This window comes from Lathamus discolor, chromosome Z (assembly GCF_037157495.1).
Source record: "Lathamus discolor isolate bLatDis1 chromosome Z, bLatDis1.hap1, whole genome shotgun sequence".
Taxonomy (NCBI): Eukaryota; Metazoa; Chordata; class Aves; order Psittaciformes; family Psittacidae; genus Lathamus; species Lathamus discolor.
In genome coordinates this window covers 68756416-68776463 of record NC_088909.1, presented here as the reverse complement: position 1 = coordinate 68776463, position 20048 = coordinate 68756416, and the positions used below count along the sequence as shown (strand labels likewise).

At 41.5% G+C, this 20048-nt stretch overlaps 1 protein-coding gene across 3 annotated transcripts in view; it reads left to right on the top strand.

Annotated features, from left to right (window-relative positions):
- The first annotated feature begins 442 nt into the window (after positions 1-442).
- Positions 443-20048, top strand: part of NTRK2 (neurotrophic receptor tyrosine kinase 2) — a 210060-nt gene continuing 190454 nt past the window's right edge. For all 3 annotated transcript variants that reach the window (XM_065662823.1, XM_065662822.1, XM_065662820.1), the window contains exons 1-3: positions 443-894; positions 17549-17623; positions 17885-17956. In XM_065662823.1, the coding sequence (XP_065518895.1) occupies positions 686-894; positions 17549-17623; positions 17885-17956 (356 nt within the window). In that variant the 5' untranslated portion in view covers positions 443-685. The remainder of the gene's footprint in view (positions 895-17548; positions 17624-17884; positions 17957-20048) is intronic.

Genomic DNA, 20048 nt, shown 5'->3' with positions numbered 1-20048 from the left:
TTCGGATTTCAGGCTCATTTTGTGGAGTTTCTGCCCCTCTCTGCGTCAGCCCCACGTCACTTTGCCGGCAGCTCCCTAGCTTGGGCTGGAGCAGGAGCCGGGGCTGCTTTATTATCAGCTGGAAGGAGGAGGCGACGGTGCGTAAAGAGGCGAGCACGGCTCTCCGAGCCCCGCCGACGCTGCCGAGGGCTGTGCCTCCCTCTTTCTCTCCTTCCCTTCCTCCGGGGGGCAGCGGCTGCCCGTGCCCCCGCAGGTAGCAGCGCAGCCTCCGCTACCTGCCCCCGCCGCTCCGCGGGTTTTGCAGCATCATCGGTAGCCGCCAAGAGGACCAAGGCGGTGCCGCTGTCCGCCCTCCCGCCCGCGGGGCCGGGGGCAGGTGCCGCGCCGCGCCGCGCCGGCGGCTCCCTCTACCCTCTCCGCCCCAGCCCCGCCGCAGCGTCCGGCCCCGGCTACCGCCGCCTCCCGGAGTCCTCGGGGCGGGCAGCGCCGCGGGGCGGCTGTGGCTGTGGCTGCGGCAGCGGCTGCGGCGCGCCCATGTGAGCCCCAGTCGCGGGGTGCCCGCCCGAGGCGCGGAAGGCTGTGCACCCTCTGGGCGTGCGCTCCGGCAACAGCGGCAGCGGCGGCGGCGGCTGCAGAGGGAGCAGGAGGAGGCCGTCGGGGCAGCGCTGGAGTGAGCGGGGTCAGCATGATGTCCTGGCGGCAGAGGCCGGGAGCCGGCCTCGCGCGGCTGTGGGGCTTGTGCTGCCTGGTGCTGGGCTGCTGGCGGGGCACTCAGGGCTGCCCCGCGTCCTGCCGCTGCAGCTCCTGGCGGATCTGGTGCGCGGAGCCGGTGCCGGGCATCGCCTCCTTCCCCGTGCCGCAGGGGAGCGCCGACAGCGACAATGTCACCGAGATGTGAGTACGGTCCGGCCTGAGAACGGGGGCTGGCGGGACGGGGCGTCCGGGGGACGCTGCGGGAGGGAACTCAAACGTGCCGAAAAGCACTTGCTCGGCGGGCAGATGGGGGGGCAGGAAGCCTCACGGCCGGGTGTGATTTAATTTGAGCGAGACTTCACAGAGATTCCGCTGCCAGCCCACTGGAGGTGATGAATCCTAATTGCCCGCGATGCGGTTCCCGGGGAGCGGGACGGCCGGCGCGGCGGAAGATCGGCGCGGAGGTCCCGCGGGGCAGCCGGGGAGCGGGACGGCGAGCTGGGGTCCAGCACTGGCCGAGGGGAGCGCGTCGCCCAGACCTCACTCTGCGGCCGCGGCTGATCTGGAAGGGGTGGGGGGGTGGGGTATTTTATTAATTCCTTTACTTTAACTCCCTATGTTTATTCCTGGTAACCGAGAGTTTTGGAGGGCGGCTTCCTCCCGCCCTGCCTCCCGATCTCTCCTGTACGCTTTTCCTGTTAGAAAAAAATCCCCACGGTCAACCAACCAAAAAGAAAGGATAAAAAAGGAGATGATGCGGCAGATTCTGGTGGAAGGGACAGCAAACTATCTTCCCCATAGGCATGCGAGCCTGCTTTGCCCTTCTCAGTAAGGTGGCTGGAAGGAGAAATGCTAAGCCTGCAGAAGAACGAGCATAGTGCTGTCTCCAGCAAGTGCTGGAGGATTAGGAAACCGTTACTGATACTGAGGAAGCTGCAGAAAGTTGTTGTTTGGGTTTTTTTCTTTTTTAATTTCTGCCTTACCCATGTGTTGCTTCCATTCTCATTTGCTTGCATATGATAATCGGTGAGAGTTCCGTAGCTTTGCTTCTTAAATCCTGCATTGTTTCACAGATGCTGCCAGAGAAAAGCTGCAAAGGCTCTTGATGAGCAAAAAAATTTGGATACTGGACCTGCATATGATAGATCTGGGGAAGAAAACCTTCTCAAGATGTTACATCTATCTCCATGTTTACCAATCCCTGTGGTTTCTGGATTGCTTTCCATGACACTTAATGAAAAAGATATCAGAACACTTCCCCCCACATCTATCCAGATTTACATATACTGTTTGCATTCTCCATCCTTCTTCTCCCTTTCAATTTCCTTTAGAAATAATACACTGTGAAATAATGAATGATTTTAGATTAAACTGTGCCCTTTGGTCTACCTTTCTGCAGTTTGCTGAAGTCAGTTTGCTGCATTCCCCCATGTGTGTTTGGAGACAGGAATTTCTACTACTCATACATGGTTTACCTTTGGTAGACTTTTAAGGACCTGTGGTAAAGAAACAGACTCGCTGTTACGGCATTTACTGGTTTAGATGTGTGCTTAATATTTGGTGGATTGCTACACTAGGAAAAGAAAAAAATGCTTTGAGCTATGCATCTCTGCTTATCTTCATAGGCTTTGGTGGTGCTATTTTCTGGTATGTTCAATTTGGAGGTAAAAGAGCAATCCCCCTCTAGAATTTAACTCTCTTTAAAAGGCCAGGGGAGGAAACACACATGCAAATATGTATTCCAGCCATGATCAACTTAAAGAATGTCTAGTAATTTTGCTCTGATGCTTTTGGCATTCATTTTCCTGTGTTTTCTGAGCATCACTGTCTTTGCGTTTCTTTTGAATTTTTACTGTATCATTCTGTGACATCGCACGTTGTTGTGTTTGGTGATCTAAAAATAATTTTGAGTCATGGATTTCTCAGGAGATGCTGTTGCACGTATTTAGGATGGTTTTTTCATGCGTACTTTCAACATAAAACACAGAGACTCTTTAATTAGTTTATAGGCATAAATTAAAAATAGGACGGCACTAGCTGTCACTTTATTTCACTGTGGGAGCTCAGTAAACAGTAAATATGTAGGGAAGCACTTATAATATGGTAGATACAGACTATGGAAATATACTAGCTAACAAACAAGTTTAAGAGACCGAGGCATTGTATTTTACTTGGGAAGTGTCAGGCCTGATTTTTCATTACGTGCTTTGTAGATAGAGGAGCACAGTTCCACTGGTCTCTGGTAGAATCATTCTTGGTATAAGTAAGAGAAGAGGAAAAGACACTTATTTTCTAGTAATTTATTCCCATGTATTTCCTGAGTTCTGTTGAAAGCAGTTCTTCATTTGCTGCTCATAACCTGCTCTTGACAGGAGTGGATCCTGCAGTCCCAGGCAAAACACGGACAGGTACGCAGGGCATGTGGGCTGACTCTAGGTCCTCACTGGGGCCACATGTACTGGAGTGTTAGGATAACTGCATGGTTAGGGAAGGCATGTGAAATCCACAGTGGTGCAGAGGCTTGGCTGTGGGCCAGGTGCATGGCACAAGCTTGCAGGATGTAAGCCGGCAGCAAGGGTTTCCTCTTTCCTCCGAGAGGTGAGAGAGAAAGCTAGGGTGGTGCTGGTAGGAGTAACAGAGCTGTGGTCCCACACATCTGGTAGCCTCCACCACTAGACACCCTGGTGCTTCAGCTCTGTTTTGACCTGTAGGTAAATTGCAGCTTAGAACTGAATAAACATTTGTCTCCCAGTCCAGCTATTTCTTGATTCCTGGATGGATTCAGTACCCAAATCTACCAACAGCAGTGGAAAGACACGCTGAGCACTTCTCCATCAGCCCTGTGACGGCCAGCTGAGGAAACTTGGTGTGGGAGGGCATAAGAATATTTATGCCTGGTGCTTTTCTTAGTCATCTTTCTTACCTTTTCCCTAACTAGCTGTTCTTGTGTAGTTTTCTGTTAAGATGAATAAAAGACAGATTTTGAGAATTCTGTTCTAACAAGATTTTAGGTTCGTACAATTGGCTTTCCGTATCTGGAAAGCATGTGCCAGTGCTAATGTTGCTTACCAAAACAGACCTTAATGGTAGTAATTGTTTGGTAGTTTTGAAATTAGAGATGAACTGAACTCCAGAGTGAGATCCTGCATTAAAATCATGGTATCAGTCATTTGAGCTCACATGGCACTTGCATTAAGAGCCAAGGACCAAGAGTGGTGAGAGCAAAAGGAGTATGTAATTATTATTAAATTCATGCCTTGTAGGCACAACAGCAAACAAGTAGTCCAGGGTGAGCAAAAATACTAATCAGATAGTAAATGAATAACATTTAGTCATCAGAAGTTCTTGTAACAGCATAGGTTAATACTTTCTCATTAAGTAAAATGTATCATTAGTATATCAGTCTTCAAAGACTTTAATTTTAGCGTGTCTTCCTGCAATGCAAGTATATTCCAGGCCTAGTTTCACAGTTCCGATATCAAGTCATTAATATGTTGACTTACGATTATTCAGGTGAATGGGGTTTGAAATTAATTGGTGTATTTCCGGAAGAACTGATTGCCCACAAAATAGTGGGTGACTTTTAAGCTCTTTCCTATTAAAGGAGAGGTGATTGTGTATTGCGTACATTTCAAAACCACAAAATAAATTTCTATTGGAGCTATATAAAGCACTCTAGAATTGTTAATAAGTAAGACAGGATAAGTAATTTATAGAGTAAATTATTTAACAAGTCATGTGAGCTTGTGCTAAAAAAAATAAAAAAGCATGTTTAAATTCATATGGAGCTCAGAGCTATTGTTAGTTTGGGTCTTTTTCATTTTAGACTTCTAGGCTATTGTAGATTTAATATAGTATCAAACTGTCAACAAGGCTCCTCCAGCCCCCAGCCCCTTCTTCCTCAAAACAGCTCTTGGCCGTGCAGCATCGCATGGTTTGGCTGGATTGAAAAGTTATTTCTGGTGACTTAGAATTGTGTAATAAAACATGAGGCATCAGGCTACAAATATAAAAGGGGTTTTGGACAGTGGTGATATAATAGCTGCTTTTAGGAATTAATCTTTTTTATATCCCTTTAAAGATCTGGGTTGGCTAAGGTGAGCTGAAAATACACTTTACAAGAGTCAGTTTTGTAATTTCTAGGGTCTAAAAATATTCCAAATATCATAAAGCATTGGGTTTTGTGTATAGTGGCATTATTTTTCTATTTTTTTTGCTCCCAGAAACCTGGCTGGTTTTAGTCGTTGACCTTCCAGTTGATGAGGACTGATGGGGCTCCTTGGAGCCTCCACTGGGACTGACTCCACCAGGCTGAGGCAAAACAGCTTATGCTGAAGGAGGTGCTCATGGCTGGGCTACCAAAACACTGCCTCTCCCTCTACGTCTCTCTCCTCAAGAGTTTTGAGAGAGGTTTGGGATTTATATGCTAAAATGAAAGCTATTTGTATGAATTTAAGAATTTGGTCTTGAAGATGTTGTTTTCAAGAAACTTCCACTTCTTTCCATACTAATGAGAAAACAGAGGGCCCAGCAGGCCAGCCTGAGATATCTTTAGGCTGGCATTTTCCAGATTTCTCAGGTTCTATTTTTTCTTCATTATTTTTATGCTGACAGTGTAAGGGAGAAAGTAGCTTAGCGAGATTTTAGATCCCATGTAACTGTAAAGCAAAAACTTGTACATAACTAAACAAGGCCCTTATTCTGAACTTCATTTTGATGTAAGCAGGACCTCCCTCACTGAATTGCAGTTCCCTTTCTTCCATGTTTGTTATCTGTCACTGCATGAATGTCTAACAGTATGTTAATGAAGGTGGACATCCAAATACCCTTGCCCAAACTTGATGATTGTAGCAGGTAATGAAGAATAATAAAAGCTGAAAAATGGATCAGAGAAGTCTAAAACCCTCTCAACGTTTTATGTTAAATGTATATTAAGCTTGTTACGTATGAAAAAACCTCTCTTTGAAAACTGTCCTTTAAAAAATGAAACACTCGTTGTATAAATCCATTGATTTACATGTATTTTAAATGGAGAAATAAATTCATAGAGGTTTGAAAGCCTGCACTGCCTGGAATGGGAATATGCTCTTTTACTGGATGTTTTGTGTTTGCCAAGATCTCTTTGTCCAGATGTATGTAGGCACATAGCTGCTGTTAAAATAAAACATAAAGGGGTGCACCTTAATTCCTGTTTGATTGTCACCTATATTTTCAGACGATGCAAAAATCAAACTGAACTACTCCCTCTCCTGAAATATGCATAGGGAGATGCTGCTTTTTACATAGGTACTATTAACCTTAACGTTGCACAGTCATAATGGACTTACGGGAAAGGAGCCATGCCAAGGAAATTCTGTTGTGAATCTGCTTTTTTTTTTTTCTTTTTTTCTGGAAAAAAATGACCTGCACTGAATTGGATCATCAACAGACATTATAGCTGAAACATAAATATATTAGTACCAATTCAGCTATTGCTGTTTCTGGCTTTTGTCGTCATCGGTAGGATGTACTCTTGAAGCTCAGATTTCGAGTCAATGTTCTTTGGTTCCTAGACAAAGCTTGAAGAAGTGAGATTTTTTTTTTTTTGCAGAAGTAACAGAAAGTGGAACAAAGCAGGCTAAAGGCTCAAGGCACTTTCAGAGGCACTTAAAGAGATTGTAATCTCTGAATAGTGTGACTTGAACCAGCCTTTTGCTAAAGCAGCTGGTCCTGATCCAACAAGGTACTTATGTGTCTTTTATTTCAGGGGAAAGCTGAGGGTGAGATTCTGGCCTTGTTAAAGGCAGTGACAAAACTGGCTGGAATTAGCTGTTTTGCCAGGGTAGAGCAGTTTAGAGGACGTCTGTGAAGGATGAAAAGAAGTTGATTCAAGCATTGTCTTGTTTTAAATTTGGAAGAGAATGGGCCTGTTGCTCTATTATTTGATGTGTTTTTGACTTGCATCTTGCCTTGGCTCTCAAGTGTTTTCCTACTGTGTGAAGACTGAATATGTTGAGGCAAGAGGAAGTTGAGATCAAGTATTTTAGGGGGCTCTTTTACAAGGCTTTAAATAGTTCTGTATTGAAATGAACCTACACTTCTGTGTACAAAAATGTAGAAGCTGCAGCCGTTACAGAAGTTTCTGCTGGTCCATTGCGGATATATGTCTCACTGTCTATAGTTGTCTGATGTGTAAGTAAAAGAAGGGTAAGATTTTAATTAAAGTTAGTCCATTGCTGAAACAGAAAAGCAATGAAATGGCAATGTGTCTGAGGTCCTAATGGAAGAGTCTGACAATGAGCTGTACTTTGGGCTGGGCAAATCACCTATTTTTCCTCTTGGTTTGACAGCTGTGCCAAAAGACTTCCAGTTTCAGGTTTAGATGAAATTATTCTTACCTTTTTTTAAATCTTAACCATATGTGTAAAAATAATTAAGGCTGTATTCAGCAGATACCTTGTGAAGCACGCATGTCCCACATTGCACAGTGAGATGTGGTATTCCATATGAAGAGTGTATAGGACGTGACTTTTCTCATTCTTCTGCAGCAACTGCCTGATTTTCTGAATGCCAGACAGCACAGCGAGCATATGTGTATAAATCATGTGCACATACTGGGCATGTCAGGCTTACCGGGCATGGACCGGGGCAATTTTCACAGCATGTGCTGTGGGTGTCAAGTGCTGGACTTGATAAATCATGTCTGGGACTGTCCCAGGCCTCAGCATTTAAAATCTGGCAACTTCTCATGAACTGTGTAACGAAGGTACTTAACTCAGCTGGCTACTCTCCTGCCAGCAGTGGAGAGCTCACTTCTTCCAGGAAGTGATTCAGGAGGCTAAATTAGGTTCCTACTGCAAATTACCCGATGGAGACATCCCCTTCTCTCTCCACTGAGTGTAAGGAAACCTTGGGGACTTCGTTCATTGGGAGTGGAAAAAGCAAGGCCTTTGTTTTAGTGAGCAGAGTCAAGCTGTGGAGTAAGATGTTTTTGTGGTCACAGATGAACCGTTTCAGCAGTGCATGCCGTGAGCTGCTCCGCTTCAAGTAGACCATGGGTCTAAACAAAAGTCTTGCATGTCAAATCTCAGCTACTGTCCTGTATGGTGTACATGTGTGGGCTTTGCCTTGATTCTTCCCGTCCGAGCTGCCTTACTTGGCATGGAGTATTTAAATGTGCTTTTGGGTCAGAGAGCAGGACGGTCTACTTAGCTAAGCAACTGTGGCACTTATTTATGTAGCAAGACAGCTGGGTCCTGCTTCTGCTCCACTGAGTGTTCAATTACAGCAAAAATTTGAGCAGCATGAACAGGTAAAGTTGAGCCTACCCTCTCTCAGGTTGCTTTATAGTATGGTATTTTCTGAGACATGAGATCGCATTCCCTTAGGAGAGGAAGGAATTGAACCTGGTACCCCTGGGTGATGCTAGAGCATTTCTGCAGCATTTTTTTTTTTTTCCAAATTTGTGGTCTTCTACCTCACACATACACTTTTATTTTTTTTAAGCAGGTGAATCTCTGTGGTGAATATGGGTCAAGTTCAGGAAGATAAAATTCCACCGCCCCCCCACCCCGTGTGTGAATTGTCTATTACATATTCATCTCCCTCTCACTCCCCCCGCTCCAGTCTTGCCTTTTCCTAATATTTAGAAACAGGGTTTGGGCACATTATGCATACTGTGATCCTCAGCTGATAAACACATACACTGTACTCTTCTGCTATGGGCAGTTATGTTAAATTCATGGGACTAAGCATATATTGGAGTATTTACTGTTTAGAGTGGTAGCAATACAAGTATCTTTTGAAAACTCTGTATTGCACACATACACAAAAGTTTAAACTTTTCAGGTTAGATTCAAATCAGTTTACAGACATTTTGAATTGGCACAAATCCACATGACATCAAGGTAAATAGAAAAATACTGATGCTGGATATTCCTTCTGCCATTGACATCACTGAAGATCCCTGACCATGTTTGTGTGCAGTGACTGTCTTGTTGCCTGGAGCCTGTGCCATCTGGGGGACCTAGGTGGCACAGCTGGAGAAATAGATAAACACTTGTCCTGGAAGTGGGTGTGTGTGGAGGAAAGACTCTGTTGGTCCTTCCTGCCTGGAACGTTTGTCCCACCCCTCCAGTGGCATTCGAGTCTGCATGGAGACAGGGCGGTTTTCCTTCTGTTTTCTTGGTCTGGTTGTATGCACAGCTGTAGAACGCTTCTGCATATTCTCACGACTTTTAATGGACAGTTTACTTTGAAGCAGTTTTGCTTTTCACAGCGGTTAGCTGAAGAGCAAGGTTTACTCCTGACAGTTGGAGGTATCATTAAAATGTTTGCTTGATCTTGTATAATTGCAAGTGGGTTCTTCATTCACTGTGCACATCCTGGAGTGGGGAGAATGCTGAAAAGGTGTGTAGGTTGGAGGAGTGCTGGAAGAAGGTGTATGCAGTGCTGTGGTGTGTTCATGAAAACCGCAGGGAGAAGCAGGATGGTGGATGAGGAAAATACTACTCTACTCATAAGCAGTGACAGGAACAGTAGCTGTAAAGGTAAAACAGAGAGCAGTGTGGAAGTATTGGTGGGTAAGGAGAAGGCAGCTTTGCAGAAATACTGAAGAAGTTTGAAGACTACTGTAGCAAAAGATGTCACCTTATGAATACGTACATGCAGAATGAAAGTTAGTTTGAAGGGGAAATGGTAGAGAAGATGATCTAAGGCTTGAAATTATATTAAATTGGAAAACTATGCATACAAAAGAGTGTATTTTCTCAAAGTATAACAATAAAGACAACCACAAGTGGGTTTTTAAATAGAGTTGATCTCACTCTAGAAGAGGAAATACGTCTATATCAGGCAGCAGAGCAAACAGCGATACAAAGAGAAATCTGAAAGACAGATATAGGATGCTAGTCTGTGTGTACCACTGCAAGAGAGAGTTTCCCTAATTTCAAACTGGCTATGAGCAAGAACATGGAAAGTTATGGAAACAGTGGCAGCAGTGTGGCAGTCAGCACTAGTATTAGAGATACTCTGGATACTAACAAATGTGCAGGAAGTGTAATAAACACATCATTATGCTAATATATGCAGTGCAAGTGAGAAACTACTTATATTAAGTGAAGAACAGGATTCCTAAAGTGAAGATAAAGTGGGTTTTTTTTAGGAATGCCAATAGAAGAAGCTACAAATTCAAAAGATCAGCCAATTAAAATGAGAAATGGACTATACATGCTGGAAACCAGAATGGAAATAAATGTGATAAAAGAAAGTGAAATTGGGAGCTGTGAAGAGCAAATAAACATGGAAGAGTGAAGTGCCTTTGAAAGGCTTCAACAAAAAACAATTTAATGCTGTTGAAATGCTCTCTGAAAAATGCATGTGTTAAAAATAAATAGTAAGATTGGTGTTGACATACAGAAAGTGTCAGCCTGTTGTGGACTTAGAAAATTGAGGTAAATGTCAAGAGTGGCAGTATCATGGAAAGTCAAAAATACAGCCCATAGCCTTTTTGGAATGCTTCAGTAACAATGTGAAGTTGTATTCATGTATGTCTTCCTTTAAAAGCATGATGCATCTTGGAGAAGACACAGATACGTGGTCAAGGCTACACAAGATGCGTCACAGGTCTTAGGAAAGAGAATGGGAAATCAGTTGTGAACGATGGCAGCAGATGGTATCATTTGAAGACTGGAAAAGCATCTACCAATTGGGTTCTCTGTGTAATAATTACAGAGAAAAAAGGTAGAGATTATGACCATATGGAGACTCTCAAGACTTAAATAAAAACATAAGAAGGAAAATTTTTGCTGGCTTATGGAAAAATAATAATTCTTTGAGATGTCAGGAGTAAAATTATGCAGATAATTTAATGCATTGACAGGCTATAGATGGATTTTCTTGAATAGACGTCTTTAAGTTTTGCAGTTTCACTCTGTCATATGGAAGTATTACCTTCTGATCTGTATTTGGCATGGGGTGTAGTTCCTGCAGTGAACAGGACAGTGGATAGTGTAGCAGGTACGGATACATGTCTTGATGTTCTAGTGAGTATCAGAGCAGATTGAACAGAGTATTTGATGTTCCAAGAGCCAGTAATTTTAAACTGAGCAAAGCCAGGAGTTAATGTCAGGCAGTGGAAAGAATATGTGTCAGGTGAAGGCCAACCTGAGAGAATTTCAGAGGGAATTTCTTACGCTGAATCAAAGAATCATGTAATACTGAACATGTCAAAACCTGGAGCTAGCAAAAAGACTTAAAATGTTAGGAAGCATAATGTCAACAAGTGCTTATCTAACTCTGAAGGATGTGTAACTCACTTAAGATATCCCTTCCACACAGTCACTGCCTGAGCATGGGTAACTGTAAAGAAGAGAATTCAAAGGTTTTGACATCAACCAAGATGCTTTAATGTTTTGATTCACTGAGGGACCCAAAAAGAACCACATAAAGAATGGTTAGCAGCAGTCTTACTGATGTTTTGTCATTCTCATTTCCATCAAGGCCAGTGACAGCTACAAAGGTGATGGATGCAACTGGTGAAAAAGAGAGTGGTTGTGTTACTGGTCTTTGAAGAATCACCACACTAGGTGGTTCTGTAGGAGAAAGAGATGTTACATATATTTGTTTGTATTTATTCATTCGACGTTCTCTTTCTTTCTTGCAAGCCAAATAATAATAAAAAAGATTAGTCTAATCTCTGCTTTGTGTCAAGAACTGATAAAAAGCCACCTTTACTACTCTCTTTTTGTATGTTATGTGATTTTTAATGTATCTATTATAAAAGGACTTAAACAGGAGTTTAAACCTCTTTCTAACAGTCTGCAGCAGGGATGATTTCATACATAGTGAATAAAATGTGTGTTGTAGATTATAAGGTCAGTAATTAAGACATACTTTTTTGAATAAATAGGTTATTGTCTGGCCACTTGATACTTCTTTCTGACTGTATCAAGGAGTATCAACATTTCCAAAATACCACTGCTAAGGAAGCACTAGACTGTAGCTGTCAGTTGTCCTCTGGAAAAACGTCAAAAATTGATGTCTTGGTGAAATATCAAATGTATGAACTTCATGAAGCTTAAGGGGGAGGACAGGTTTCCAAAAGGAGAAAATACTTAAATAAGCTTTATATGCATTTTTGAAAAGTAATTCTGAAGGTGGAGCTCATCAAGGGCATGGATCTTAAATCTGGAAAGCTGCATGAAATGTCTTGAGAGTTTGCTTGATTTGGTACTCTGCTATTTGAAGAGAATAGAGCAAACACCTTGAGGCCAAACCAGAAATGTAAGTAAGCCCAGGGGTGCACTATGTTTTGGTTTTCCTGCCTCTAAATACCTCTAAATAACTCTTTCCTTAAACTCTGCATTGCAGACATATTTATTTATTTTTACTTTTGCCTTCATGTTTGCATACTGTAAAGAGGGAACTAAAGTTGGCTGGCATATCGTGGGCTTTCCATTTCCCAGGGAGTTGCAGTCATAAGCAAGAGTGTGGATCTTCTCCTGCAATACCAAAACAGGATTGGGATCTCCACTGAATTCTTGCTTTCTCCTGCTTCAAGCTGGTGGGTTGGCACTAATTTTTCAGGGTGATGGCTTTGAAGAAGCAATTCGCAATGGCAGTTGTGTACTACTAATTGGATAATCATAGCATGTTGACACGGAGCAGAATGTCTGAGCCCCACAGTCTCTTGGCAGTTGATGCAGCCGCACATTAAGAACGGGGAATTCTTGAAGGTAACTGTGATTTGTGACCTTGACCATTAGAGGAGTTCCAGATCGCCCTGAATAGTGCATAATCTGAGTGTGTAGTAAAGGATTTGCTCCAAAAAATGGGTGTGCCTGTGGCTGTAAAGAAAGATCCCAGAGTTAATTATGTCAGCTGCAGAACTGCTATACTGCACGTGGAGAGCTACCTCCTGTAGTCTTCTGTGACTCATGCTTAAATACTCTAAATAGGAGGAAGAAAATACCCTGAAGGATGACTTAAGGAGCCTGTGATAGTGGCAATCAGTTTTTCACTCTTTGTGAAATACGGAGTGATTCACAGTTTAAAAAAAAACAAAACAATACCACCACAGCAGTTGCTCAGAATTTGTCAGGAGACAGCAGACATCCAAGGAGTCAAGTACCTGTCGGTGAAATTGCTGAACGATAGGTAAGTCCACGGTGGACTGACTCGACGCACTGCCTCCTTCCTGAGTTATGGCATGCTCTTTTAGGAGTAGAAGTTCAGTTTCTTGAGGTTGGCTGTATGAAATCTGGCGCTGATGGTACCAGATGGAGACAGCAGAACAGAACAAAGTAGTTGGAGTAAGCTGTATTATCTGTAGAGAACTTGTCATTAGTAGATGTCTGTATCATGCACGCTGCTTGCTGTTAGAGTTTCCTTCCTAGGGGGAGCTTGGTCTAATGTAGAAAGATTTCTTGGTTGACTAGAGATTGTGTCATTGGTCCCTACATTTGTCTGAAGCCTGGCATTCCTGATATGCACCATTGCGTAGCTCTGTGCTTCATTTTCAAACTACGGGAGTTCACACCCCTTGAGTAGTATTTAAAATTTGATTTCAGAGAGGCTGCAAATGAAACCAATTGAGTCTGCTAAGTTTCGTCAAGTATTTTGTGAAGCTTACAAGTTTTGCATGATTTTGATGCATAACCATAAATCACCCCAGGTGTGTTGAAAGTGCCCTTAAGTTTTAGCATACTTTTTGATGAACTTGGTCTGACATTTGACTTTGTAAGAAAATACAGTACTAGAGAACTTTGCAATGTTTAGTTGTCAATGGTACCATACAGCTCTCGCAGGAGTGTAGACTAGGGACATACGTGACCTGTCGTTAAATGGTAATTCATCTACTGACAGTTCAATGTCCGGAGTGTGCTGCCTTTTTCCCTAAAGATTTAGTGAAAAAGTAATTTGGAGTATAAAATTTTCCCAAAGTTCAGAAATGTTTCACCAGGGAATGTTTATTAATTTTAAAAACTTTTTTTTTCCCAGCTGTGTGAACCAGATCTGGACATATAATTGATTTATTTTTTTTGAGTGTTAAGAAAATATGTTTCCCATAAAGGGAGTTTTCTGGCAACAGAAATCCTTTTGGAGCTGAATTACAGTGTTATTTGCTTGCATCTATGTTGTTAGTGTGTGCCAGTTTTCCAGCCTGTCCCAATAGCTCCAAATGGAGTAGTGTACCTTAACATATATTAATCCAGAGAAAATAGAGTAAATCAAGATAGTAAGGAAGGCATACTTCTGCTGAGCAGTTTTTTTCAGGTTAAGAAAAAGATTTGAAAGTTAGAGTGAAATCTTTATTTAAGCTACAGAGGCACAAAGTTACCTAAACCACTTTAAAGAGCAGAACTTGCCTTCTCATGCTCTTGTGGTTCAGAGGTTGTTTCACTGATGTTATACAGACTATATCTGTAGTCTTTCACATGTGTAATGATCAGAAGTGAAGACCATCCTCTTAAAGGAGAACTGATTTGGAGGAGTTAGTCCTTTTATGATAGGATTTTAAAATATCCTTTTGAGAATATTGCAGAAGTGGTGAAATATAAATGTGTGACATTATTCAATAGCTGCTGAAGTGTGCTGAGATGAATGTGTTATAGTAGGTTGCATTGTGCAGTCAGTAGGTCTGTGAGTCTGAATGCCTTTATTAGAAGGAATCAGTGGTTTACAAAGGGGAGATAAAATTAAAGGACTGAAAACAAATATTGTTTACTGATGACTCATGAAGGAGATGCAGAATGGTAGTATTGCAGGCAACTGATGGGTTGGTTTAGGGGCAGAGGTATTTGTGAACTGATATGTGTGATCCGACTGGGTACTATACTGACAGGTTTTGGCGGTGCTGCGCTTTGCTGTAATGTTCAGTGGGAGCTTCCAAGTTCTTCACGTGACTTCAGCCAGCAGTGAGTCAGGATGTTATTCTTCTGTGCTACAATAAAAATGTTCAGTTAAAGACTAGGGTGGATATTCTTAAGGGCAGGCAGGCAAATTACATTTCTCAGTGTCGCCCACTGCAAGTCAGAGCTTTTAGAGTATTAATGTTTGATGATAAGTAACATCAAGGTAGTTGTGAAGAAGGTAAAAATAGACCAGTTATGGAGAAGTTTTATTTCAAACCTCCCTCAATTAAACAGAAGAGCAACTTCCCCTTACAGCGCACAGCTACCTCACTGTACTCCTTTCTTTCTTGCTGCTATGAAATAGCTGCAGAGGCTTAACTTAAAACAGACTTGTTAAGCAAGTGAGGAAGTGTAAGAGGACGTGACCTGCTTATGGTAAATTGCATTTGCCTACTGTTTCTTCAAGGATTTCCAATGGTGTGAAATTTGCTTTTCTGTCATATTCTGTCCTATGAGTATTTCTACAAATGCATTGCAGACCAGTTATTGTTTTGAGTTGGTTGCACTTAGCCAGAATTTCTTCTGGGTCTCAACTCTTAGTGTGGTTGTGGAAAACCAGTGATTTCTTTTGGATCTTTCAGTTATGAATTGAAGAAACCATAAAGAAACTAGTACCAGCTCAGAGTAAATTATGGCCCCTCACCCCCCCCCCCCCCCCTTTTAAGGGATGCAATAAGAGAAGGAAAAGGGAAAAAAAGATTGAAAATTCATGCCTCTTCTTCCCAAATATCATCCTTTTGGTTTGGTCCCTAATGGACCAACGCTGATGTTTTTATATAGCTTGTGTGCTCATACTGAAATCTTCTGATGTAAATTATGGTAGCTTCATTGACTTCAGCAGAGCTGAGCTGTTTTACACTGGCTGAGGCTTACCACAGGATGTAATATGATAATATATTTCTGTGTAGCACTGTAAGTTACATCAAGTTCTGGAGCTTTTCACAGTGGGAGGTTCTAGTTAAATATTTTTATGATTAAAATTGCCATGTCAGATTTGGATGGGTGATAAGTGTGTTTAAGTGATGGATCTGCATTCCGGCAGTGTTTGTTAGAGTGAGGTTTTTTGATGGCTTAATCTTCAGCTGGCAAAACCAGTCACTTAGTTTCTTTTATTTTACTCTTCTGAGACTCTTCCCCCTGTTTCTCTGTCCATTTTCTTCAATTCCTGCTCTTTTTTCTCTGTCTCTCTGTAGTCTTGACAGGGTTCTTGCTGGTTGGACACTGAGGGCAGAATAAGGAAGGTATCTTTGGTACTCTTGCGTAGCTTTATTTTAGCATGATGAAGTCCAAGTGACAGAGAAGGTGGTAATTAAATCATGAGTTCTTCTTCAGGCCAGGTTCAGAGGAAGTATGATCATTCACTTGCAAGACTCTCAGATTAAAGTATTTATAGCTTTTTATAAACTACTTAATTTCTTTTATTTGGCAAAATATGTAAATTTACCAACCAACAAACAAAAAACCAGATTAATAAGACAAAGAGAATAAATCAGATTGTCTTAAAAAAATTGAGTAAGAAAACAAAATAAGGAGGACTCTATTATCTTTTAATGGGCACACTGTGATCTTATCCTAAAATGTCCTGCAGAGCAGTAAGTGTTGTATGATCCTGTAGTAATGTGTGTTGTCTAGTGTCATGCATTGCCTTTTTGCTGCCCTTCTTTTTCCCAAGGGACATTGAATCCATTAGGGGAAACTTTTTGCTTTTCCTGGTACTTGGCAGGAGTGTAGCCCAAGTCAGCTTTGCAGCATTGGAAGTCAGCCCAACCCAACTTTTATGATTCTCAAGCTTCTGCTGGGATTTGGGCACACAATGGGTTTCTCCAACACAGCAGCTGAGATACATGGGTTGCCTTTGGGAAAGCAATATACATTCTTTCCAGTTCACCAGAATTTGCTTTCCAGTTCACCAGAAGTCTTAAAATGAAGACAAGTTTTAATATAGCAAAAAAGGACTGTCTTTTTGGGAAAACCTTCATCTTTGGTTAGTCCTGGATACGCATGATGATACAGGCCAATCTGTAAGTTTTTCTGGGACTGGGTGGTCTTTTGAAATGCATGGACTCTTTAGCAAGGTATCTCTTACATCAGGCTTAGTTTTCTGCCCATAATGTCAGCTGAATTGCAGTTTCCACCAGTTTCTTCTTCCTAGACTGAATGGTTTGCAATGTGAGACTTTTTTCAGATTATATATCATCCCATGCATTATCTGTAAAACATTTTAATTTCTAGTCTGTGGGATGTCACTGGTTATTCATAGATCTCACATGATGATATTACAAAGGACCAGCTTGCATGCCCACATCCTTTTGGGGTTCAGGCAGATACTCATGTTATGTGAGTGGATTCAGTGCTTTGGTATACTATGACAGTTTTCTCTTAATTTCTGCTTCTGCATGTCACATCATGATGTGCAGCAACCCTTTTCTCAGTTTTCCTACAGCAACACCTTGTAAATAAATAGAACTGAAGCTAACTTTGTGGCAGCGAGTAAATCAGTTTAACAAGCGATGATGTTAACAGCATGAGAGAAAATGCTAGGGCAGTCTTATCACCCCTCAGTGTAAGTGGGAGTAACTCCACTGCCACCATTAAAGTTGGCCTTTTTGCTGTGGTGACATCTGTGAGATAGGGAAGTATGTCCTGGAATTTGGTAGCACTGTAATGCAGCTTTATTTACTGTGCCTTCAGGGTGATTTGCTTCCTTGATGAGCAAGGTTTCATTTCCCCTGTGTAAAACTCAACTGTTTCTCCTCCAGCCCTGTCCCAGAAAGTGCCAGTTAAATGATGGGGACATATTTTAGGAGCACTTTGACTCTGAAGGTGCTTTAACAAGATCTTAATGTTAATTGCGTAGGTCAGCAATCACTGCTGACTTTCAGACATCAGTGCTTGATCTCTGAACAGTCAAAAGCCATGGAAGGATTCACTTTCCTAATTTTTCTATCTTGCTTTTTCAACAGCTTCATCGCAAACCAGGAAAAATTAGAAAGTATCAATGACAATGAAGTTGGATTTTATGTTGGACTCAAAAATCTGTGAGTATATGGAATACATACTTAATAAAGTTGATTTTTCTTTATTTCTTTTATAGAAGCATATAGTGACCTCATCAGAGAGTAGGCCTAACTTTGTGTGTAATAGAGGACAGTTATAGATCTTGCAGTTCAGACTTGTTGAGGTATGATCCACACTCTTATTTCAAATATTATTATCAATATGCTTTCCATTGCATTTTAAATGAAATACTCATTTAATTTAATACATAACATACATAACAGTTTCATGTATTTTCACAGGACCGTGGTGGATACAGGCTTAAGATTTGTGTCCCGTCAGGCATTTGCGAAAAACATCAACCTACAATACATGTAAGTAGGAACAGTGTCTGCCTTCTAAGTCAAAACTGCCCAAGTCATGTTTTACCATTTCCTTCATAAAAAATGTTCTAACAAGGCAGACATATAATGGTCTTCTGTCATTAATTGACCCTAAGTAAGAGAAGTGTGGTGAGGAACTGGAAAAACATGCTAAATATGTGGTAAGGAACTTGCAGATCATGAGAACATAATGTGGGATGGTAGAAAGACTGTTCAGTTCATTATTGTGTCTCTAACAATGGACTTTGGCTGTGTATTTAGTTGTAAGAAGTAGCAGAAAGGGTGTCTCTCAGCTGGGTGAGTTGGTGCTGAGGGTACCCATCACACTGGGCGACATGAGTTTGCCTAACTATAGTGTGGCTCAACGGGCTGAATGTGTTTTAGTAGCTACACTGCAGCAGGTGCATGCGTAGAGCATATCTAATATAATTTGATCAGTGTGCATGCCCAGAGACTGTAATGCGACAGTCCTGAACTTAGGTCCTGAGATGATAAAAAAATTCACTTTGGAAGCTGATGCAAGATCTGAACTAGTACACCCAAAGAAGAATATAAGAATGAGGTTACTTTCGCACCCAAATGCAGTTGTGTGCTTTGTGAACTTCAGGAAACAGAGTTGATGCTTGTGAAGCCTTTTAAGTGTGTACGTTAAATTTAGCAAAGGCTGAACTGATCAAAGCTCTTTATAAAAGAGCAAAGTTCTTTATAAAAGTACAGAGAAAATTTATCAACTAACTGAAAGACTTTGTTTCTGTCTAGAGTAAGTACATGACCTTGGTGGAACAGACATGGAGTAGCTCGCTTTGCTACTTACATGGAAAACTGTAGGTCTAGTTGAGATCATGTGAGGGACTCAGTTCCTCACAGGTACCCTCTTCTAGCGAAGCATTCAAGTGTGTGTTTCAGTCCATCCATCTTTGTTAGATATACTTAGCACTTCACCCCTTGCTTTTGTTAAAGTCCTAATGAGACTGGGAAACATAAGGCCAATCCTTGGGCTTGTAAAATAACTTCCTTGTAATAGGGAAGAACTGTTGAAGAGAGCAAAGGGCTGATTGCTTTGCTAATGAAATGGAATCACTTTCTGCACCTCTATTTTTCCAAAGAAGAGAAATTAATTCATGTAAGGAGTGGATGTGAGTGACCATATCTGCCTAACCCGTAATTGCTGTCCTTAATGTGAAACTGTCACTGGAGGAGTGTAAACCACATCTTGGCAGCCTAAGAGAGTTATATATTACTCAATACAGTCATTAATAAAGTAAATATCTTTTACTATAATGAGTTGATAAGGGCAGTATCTTCTAAAGTAAATTTGTGTTTACCTGTGTAACACTTGCTCAGTGAATTATGGTTAAAGGTGAAAGTTATGCTAAGAGTTATCGTAAAAGATGAAATTCCATAAAGCCAAGTGCATATGCACTGGCTGTGGAAAGTGTGCAATAAGAGCCTACTGCCTGAGAGGCACATTTGCAGAGAAAGATTTAGTGGCTGTGCTGGGACAGAATCTCAGCTTATCATGGCGGAACAAAGCAAATTCAGTCTGGGATCAAAAGGAATTTTGTGTTAGATTTTTACATCTTTTCTCCATTACCTTAGCTTCTTGGAAGGCATCTATTGGAATACTGTATATAGATTAGGACACTGAATCTATATATCTTTAAAGATTACAGAGAAGAGCAACAGAGCTATAAGGAGTTTGTAAAGCAAATAATTTAAGGAGACTCAAAGTCTGAATACATTCTGTCCCATAAAGAGAGGACTGAAAAAGAGCATCTTCTCTTTAAAGAAGAATAATTATTATGAGGAGAGCAATCAGTTCTCTCCACAACCATGACTACACTGTGAAAAATAATGAGTTTAGTAACTCAAGTTAAGTAGGTGTTTGGAGGATGTTCCCATCTGCACAGGGCAAGTAGACTGTGAAAGGTAACTTAGATAGGGATCCTCTTGATAGGATTTTCTTTTGCTTGTTTCCCTGGGGATACGGGTTTCATGCAGTCTCAAAGTGTCTCTGGTTGCTTCTAACCAATGGTTGCTTCTAAACAAAACAACCAGTAAAGCAAGTTTTCTGAAAACTGAC